Consider the following 7,862-nt stretch of genomic DNA (forward strand, 5'->3'; position numbering starts at 1 on the left):
ATGGGGACTAGGGAGTATTTACATTTAGGGTTTCTTTCCAGGTCTAAAAACTATGCCTGAAGCCAAAAAATCAACCCACCGGCGGGGGATTTGTGAAGATGAATCTTCCCATGGAGTGATAATGGAAAAATTCATCAAGGATGTGTCGCGCAATTCCAAATCGGGAAGAGCAAGGGAGTCAAGCGACCAGTCACAGAGATTCCCCAGAATGTCAGATGCTAACTGGAAGGACGTTTCATTGCACAAGAGGGAGTCAGTGATCCAGCAGAGGGTTTATGAAGGGAATGCATTTAGGGGAGGCTTTAGGTTTAATTCAACCCTTGTTTCCAGAAAGAGAGTTCTGGAAAGAAAGAGGCGCTATCATTTTGACACGGATGGGAAGGGCTCAATTCACGATCAAAAAGGCTGTCCCAGGAAGAAGCCCTTTGAATGTGGTAGTGAGGTGAGAAAAGCCGTGAGCATGAGCAACTTGAGCAGCCTCAGCTCCCCGTCCTTTACCGAGTCGCAGCCAATTGATTTTGGGGCAATGCCATATGTATGTGATGAGTGTGGGAGGTCGTTCAGTGTCATCTCAGAATTTGTTGAGCACCAGATCATGCATACTAGAGAGAACCTCTATGAGTATGGTGAGTCCTTTATTCACAGTGTGGCTGTCAGTGAAGTTCAGAAAAGTCAGGTTGGAGGGAAACGTTTTGAATGTAAGGACTGTGGAGAGACCTTCAATAAGAGTGCCGCCTTGGCTGAACATCGGAAAATTCATGCTAGAGAATATCTTGTGGAATGTAAGAATCAGGAGTGTGAGGAGGCCTTCATGCCTAGCCCAACCTTTAGTGAGCTTCAGAAAATGTATGGGAAAGACAAATTCTATGAGTGCAGGGTGTGTAAGGAAACCTTCCTTCATAGTTCTGCCCTGATTGAGCACCAGAAAGTCCACTTTGGGGATGACAAAGATAATGAGCGTGAACGTGAACGTGAGCGCGGGGAAACCTTTAGGCCCAGCCCAACGCTTAATGAGTTTCAGAAAATGTATGGTAAAGAGAAAATGTACGAATGTAAGGTGTGTGGGGAGACTTTCCTTCATAGCTCATCCCTGAAAGAACATCAGAAAATCCATACTAGAGGGAACCCATTTGAAAATAAGGGTAAAGTATGTGAGGAAACCTTTATTCCTGGTCGGTCCCTTAAAAGGCGTCAGAAGACTTACAATAAGGAGAAGCTCTATGACTTTACAGATGGCCGGGATGCATTCATGCAAAGCTCAGAGCTCAGTGAGCATCAGAAAATTCACTCTCGAAAGAACCTCTTTGAAGGCAGAGGGTATGAGAAATCTGTCATTCATAGTGGACCCTTCACTGAATCTCAGAAGTGTCATACTATAACACGACCTCCTGAAAGTGATGAGGACGAGAAGGCATTCACCATTAGCTCTAACCCCTATGAAAACCAGAAGATTCCCACTAAGGAAAATGTCTATGAGGGGAAATCATATGAGAGGTCTGTTATTCATAGCTTAGCCTCTGTGGAAGCTCAGAAAAGTCACAGTGTAGCGGGGCCCAGTAAACCGAAAGTAACAGCAGAGTCTGCCATTCAGAGCTTCGATGCTATCAACCATCAGAGAGTTCGTGCTGGAGGGAACACCTCCGAAGGAAGGGAATACAGTAGGTCTGTTATCTATAGCTTAGTGACTTCCAAACCTCCAAGAAGTCACAGTGGAAATGAATTAGTGGAATCTAATGAGAAGGGAGAATTCTCCATTTATGTCTTAGACCTTAATGATAAGCGACAGAAGATTCCTGCCAGAGAGAACCCTTGTGAAGGGGGCAGTAAGAATCACAACTATGAAGACTCTGTCATACAGAGTGTATCGCATGCCAGACCTCAGAAAAGTGTTCCTGGAGAGGGATCTGGTGAATTTAAGAAGGATGGTGAATTCTCTGTTCCCAGCTCAAATGTCCGTGAATACCAGAAGGCTCGGGCTAAAAAGAAATACATTGAGCATAGGAGCAATGAGACCTCTGTAATTCACTCTCTACCTTTTGGTGAACAAACATTTCGCCCTCGAGGGATGCTCTATGAATGTCAGGAGTGTGGGGAGTGCTTTGCGCATATCTCTGACCTCACTGAGCACCAGAAGATTCATGATAGAGAGAAGCCCTCTGGAAGCAGAAACTACGAATGGTCTGTCATTCGCAGCCTGTCCCCTACTGACCCTCAAACAAGTTATGCCCAAGAGCAGTATGCTAAAGAGCAAGCGTGGAACAAATTTAAGGAATTCAGACAATTTTTTGCTACCAGCAAAGACCTGAACACACACCAGAAAATCTATGACCAAGAGAAGTCTCGTGGTGAGGAGTCTCAAGGTGAGAAGACCCGTGGGGAGGAGACCCACGGCGAGGAGACCTACAGCGAGGAGACCCATGGCAAGGGGACAATTGAAGACCCTGTCATTGAAGGCTCAGACATGGAAGACCCGCAGAAGGATGACCCTGATGACACAATCTATGAATGTGAGCACTGTGGCCTGGGCTTTGTGGATCTCACAGACCTCACAGACCATCAGAAAGTCCACAGCAGGAAGTGCCTGGTTGACAGTCGGGAGTACACACATTCTGTAATTCACACCCATTCCATCAGCGAGTATCAGAGAGATTACACTGGAGAGCAGCTGTATGAATGTCCAAAGTGTGGGGAATCTTTTATTCATAGCTCATTCCTTTTCGAGCATCAGAGAATCCATGAACAAGACCAGTTGTATTCCATGAAGGGGTGTGATGATGGTTTTATTGCCCTCTTGCCCATGAAGCCAAGGAGGAATCGTGCCGCAGAGAGGAATCCTGCTCTTGCTGGGTCGGCCATTCGATGCCTTTTGTGTGGACAAGGCTTCATTCATAGCTCTGCCCTTAATGAGCATATGAGACTTCACAGGGAAGATGATTTACTGGAGCAGAGCCAGATGGCTGAGGAAGCTATCATTCCAGGCTTAGCCCTCACTGAGTTTCAGAGAAGTCAGACCGAAGAGAGACTCTTTGAATGTGCAGTCTGTGGAGAATCTTTCGTCAACCCAGCAGAACTTGCAGATCATGTAAGTGTTCATAAGAATGAGCCTTATGAGTATGGGTCCTCCTATACTCACACCTCATTTCTTACTGAGCCCCTCAAAGGAGCTATACCATTCTATGAATGCAAGGATTGTGGCAAGTCCTTTATTCATAGCACAGTCCTCACTAAACATAAGGAGCTTCATCTGGAGGAAGAAGATGATGATGATGATGAAGCAGCAGCTGCAGCAGCAGCAGCCCAGGAAGTTGAAGCCAATGTCCATGTTCCACAAGTAGTTCTGAGGATTCAGGGGTCAAATGTAGAGGCTGCTGAGCCAGAAGTGGAGGCTGCCGAGCCGGAAGTGGAGGCTGCTGAGCCAGAGGTGGAGGCGGCTGAGCCAAATGGAGAGGCTGAAGGGCCAGATGGAGAGGCTGCAGAGCCCAATGGAGAGGCTGAACAGCCCAATGGAGAGGCCGAGCAGCCAAATGGGGATGCCGATGAGCCAGATGGTGCAGGGATTGAAGACCCAGAAGAAAGAGCTGAAGAACCAGAGGGAAAAGCTGAAGAGCCAGAGGGAGATGCCGACGAGCCTGACGGTGTGGGAATTGAAGACCCAGAAGAAGCTGAAGATGAAGAGATTCAGGTGGAAGAACCATACTATGATTGCCATGAATGCACAGAAACCTTCACTTCCAGCACAGCATTCGGCGAGCACCTGAAAACTCATGCCAGCATGATCATATTTGAGCCTGCAAATGCCTTTGGGGAGTGCTCAGGCTACATCGAACGTGCCAGCACCAGCACAGGTGGTGCCAATCAAGCTGATGAGAAGTACTTCAAATGTGACGTCTGTGGACAGCTCTTCAGTGACCGCCTGTCCCTGGCCAGACACCAGAATACCCACACTGGCTGAGGGCATGGGGTAAAGGTTAGAAAACCTTCACCTAGGACTTGACCCTTACCAAACCACAAAGAATTCAAACCAATCCATGATAATGTCAGTAGGAGACTTAACCTTAGTGTGTTACACACCTGACTTAACATCTCCAAACTCATATTGAAAAGAGAATGAATGTGGAGATTCCAGTCTTAAGCTTTCCCCTTCAGATGTCAGTGTCTGCATGTGGGAAAGCCACAGCACACATCTTACCTTTCTAAGTAATCAGATTGAGAAAACCCTATGAGTATTCCATACTACAAAGGTTGCCCAGACCAACTGTGAATGACACTTGTGTAATGTATATATAGTGTTTCCCGAGGTGTATATAAAATAGCAGATTATGGCAGAACAGTGATCACATATATTTGGATTTAATATGATATACAGTTACAGTTTACAGAGGTACCTTACCTGGTACTCTAAATTTTTTTTTTTTTTTTTTTTTTTGGAGGAGGAAGAGAGCAACAAATTTGAATATATTTGTAAGTGTCTTAGATCCCAAGAAAGATTTATTGTGCATTATTTGAACCCTGTCAGTATCTTTTTTGAGTAATTGTTTTGTTTCTTACCCTTGAACAGTTTTGTGAAGGTGTGGGCATGATAGATAACATGTCTTTTACTCTTTGCTGTTTGAAAAGAGAAGTACTTTAGCTTCTTTCTGCAGCCATTTCATCTGCACCAACACTTTGGAACCTAATACTGTGTAAGGCTTTACAATATACGGATTGACTTTTTTGTGACCCAAATTGATTGGTTCCCACATTGTTATGTTTGTTGAAGTGGTTGTCCTGCAAAAATATTACAAGTTTGTTTTCTGGATTTTTTTTTTTTTAAACCAACTCAGTATGTGTTTGATGATAGTGAACTGATAAAACCCGAAGCTTTTCCCTGTAAATCTTACATCTTTGCCTTTAAAGAATGGGTTACAACCATCACTAGATCACAGTAGTGCCTAATGAAGGTTGAGAACCGTAGGAGAGGCTCTCATGCTGTAAATAATGATGCAGGCTAATGACCTTTCATCACTTCCTTTGTGCGCTTCCTGCCTTAAGTGACAAGTAGCAACATGGCTTGGGTCCCCTGTGCAGCACCAGCCTATGCTGCCACAAGTCAGTTTGCACCCTAGGTGCCCAGGAGCTAGTATCCTTAGATCTTTCTATCGCTAACTTAATTATCTTCGTTATTTGATCCTCTAACTCCATGTCTAACTTGCATTAAAAAAAAAAAAATTGCTTTCTTTACAGTCAACCCAAGCTTAACATGGACTCAGGTTCCCCAGCAGCCTTAATTTGTTTTGTTAACATCTGTTCCTTCTTTTTCAGCTCTCCTAGAGTATTTCTGAGTGTCGCGTTCATCTAATCTTAGTATTCCTTTTAATCACAAATTGACCTCACAGCTTGAGGTTTCCTGTGTCCTATTCTGTGGACTACCTGTGCTCCTTTGCTTCCCCTCCCCTTGCATAATAACTATATTAAGAGATTTTTTTTTTTTTTTTGGCCTTGAGTTGGCTGGAAAAAAAAAAATTAAAATTTAAAAAATTAAAAAAAAAAAGATTTGCAAAATGTAAGTGTAGATCATTTGAACAAGCAAACTTAAAATACCCACTGGGGGAAATGTGTCTGAATCTTACTCTTCTGGATCTGCAGGATTAGGGCTTGGAAGTATGTCAAAGATGCAGGGAGTGTCAAAGTTTAGGAAGATTGTAGAGCTGAGAGCAAGAAGCAGAAATGAGTAAGCCAAAGAAGGGAGTCCTAATATATCACCAGATCTAGGAGGGGAGAGGAGACAGACAGAAGAAAACACCAGAGGCAAGAACTGTGGAAGGCCAGGTTGCTGAGAAGGAATTGAGTAGGGTGTCCTGAGCAGTTTGGAAAAGGAGCCTTTGATGGTATGGTGTAGGTGAGAGCTGGCTGCATAGGAAGACCTGAGGTTGGAACGGACATCGGGAAAGCTGAGGGGCAGTGAGGTGTACTACATGGGAAGAGGACTCTTGAAACGAGAATCAGTGTTGATGTCGGGGTGAACTTTGTGGGTTCGTTACTTGGTGTTAACATTGTTGGCTGTGGTAGACCCTTTTCAGAAAGCACCTTGCCATAAGTCAGGGTGTCCGTTCCAACCTTAAGTTAGTGAAAAGGTAGTAACAAATGGTAAACAAGAGAGTGATTGCTTAAACCTATCTGTGGACACTTAATGCAGCTGTTTAAAAATGATAATCACGAGTTATGCAGCAACGTGGAAATATATTTACAGAATATTAAGCGGAGAAAGCAGGACATGAAAGTATATTTATACTGCAGTTATAACTGTTTAAAAATATATGCTTATAGTCAAAAGCTGTTGTGGTGGTGTTGTAGGCTTATAGTTGAGCATTATTTTCTTAAATTTCTTGAATGTTCTTTATGGTAGTGTTACTAAAAAGTTTATGATCACATTTTCATTGTGAATATAATTTGAACTCATTATCACACAATTGGAAATTACAGAAAAGTGGAGGAAAAAAAATCATATTCCCACCATCCAAAGACAGATATAGTCTCCTCTATCTTGTTTATTCTTGTTTCTGTGCACAGGTTTATGATTATAACTGTGTCAAAATGTATATTCAAAATAGCTGTTACGTTACCTTTGTGGAATTATGGTTAAATACTTTCACCTTAAGTTTTTCAAATGTTCCCTATAATAATGTCCTGATAACAGTGTATTATGTATGTCTCCATTGTGTGCATAATACATACCCAGAGGAAAAATTAGAAAATACAGTAAATTATTTTTAAAAATTACCTATATTCCCAACACCCAACAACTACTGCTAACATCTTGATCTATTTCCTCCATCTTGTTTCAGTGCACAAGTTTGTGATTATAAATTGTTAAATATGTGTGCATAAAGTCTAAAATGAAAAGATGTGGAAAATAGCTAAAATAATGTTGTCGTTGTGGGAATTTGGTTAAATATTTTGTCTCAAATTCCTTAAATAATCTTTGGTGTTTTGGTAATAAATTTTATGTATGTATTTTTCCATTACAAATATAATACATACTCATAGAAAACTTTGGAAATTCAGTAAAGAAAATTCACTCATATTCCCAACACCCAACAATTACTGTTAACATCTTGATCTGTGCACTAGTCTGTGATTATTAGGGTGTTAATGATAAGTATGCATAAGTGTCAAAGATGGGAAGAAAGATGGAAAACAAGAAATAGTTGTGTGGTTGTTGTGGGATTATGGTTATTTTGTCTCGGTTTCCTTGAAAGGTCTTCATCATTCTAGTGTTTTGGTAGTCTGCCTTTATTACATATATTTCCATTATATATGAAATATGTGTTCATTATAGAAACTTCAAAGTTACAGAAATGTAGAAGAGAAACTCACCCATGTTTTCACCATCCAAAGACTGTGGTTAACATCTTGATATATTTTCTTCATCTTGTTTCTGTGCACAGGTTTTTGGTTTGTTAATATGGTTGTGGTTGTTCTATCTATCTGTAATAGTATCAACAATAAAATAAAGTTAAAATAAATATTTCCCAGTCTCTTTTGTCTGTTTTGTGTTTGGGGTTGTTAAATATGTTCTTTTGTTAGAGTTATAAATCCAAAAACTTAGTCCCTCCTTAAGCCTAAAAGTTTTGGTTTGCAAATCTTATTCTATTTTTAAGTATTACCTATTTCAACGATTACTTCTAAGGGATTTTAAAATACTGTCTGATGTCACATTTGTAACTGCCCTTATGAAACTAAAACATATGTTCCAACAATGTTTTTAAACTTGATAATGAGCACAAGTACATCGTAGTTACTTGAGTGGGCATTTTTAATTGGAAATGTGAGATTGTCTCAAACATAAAAAAATCACAGAAAATAATAAACCCTTAACATAA

General features: G+C 41.3%; 1 protein-coding gene across 9 annotated transcripts in view; it reads left to right on the forward strand.

Annotated features, from left to right (window-relative positions):
* The window catches only part of PEG3 (paternally expressed 3), a 28,786-nt gene extending 21,276 nt beyond the window's left edge, over positions 1–7,510 (forward strand). For all 9 annotated transcript variants that reach the window (XM_017885443.1, XM_017885448.1, XM_017885446.1 and 6 more), the window contains one exon: positions 42–7,510. In XM_017885443.1, coding sequence (XP_017740932.1) covers positions 42–3,952 — 3,911 coding nt within the window. In that variant the 3' untranslated portion in view covers positions 3,953–7,510. The remainder of the gene's footprint in view (positions 1–41) is intronic.
* The last annotated feature ends 352 nt before the right edge of the window (positions 7,511–7,862 follow it).

The sequence above is a fragment of the Rhinopithecus bieti genome, unplaced genomic scaffold (genome assembly GCF_001698545.2).
Source record: "Rhinopithecus bieti isolate Rb0 unplaced genomic scaffold, ASM169854v2 scaffold_15006, whole genome shotgun sequence".
Lineage (NCBI taxonomy): Eukaryota > Metazoa > Chordata > Mammalia > Primates > Cercopithecidae > Rhinopithecus > Rhinopithecus bieti.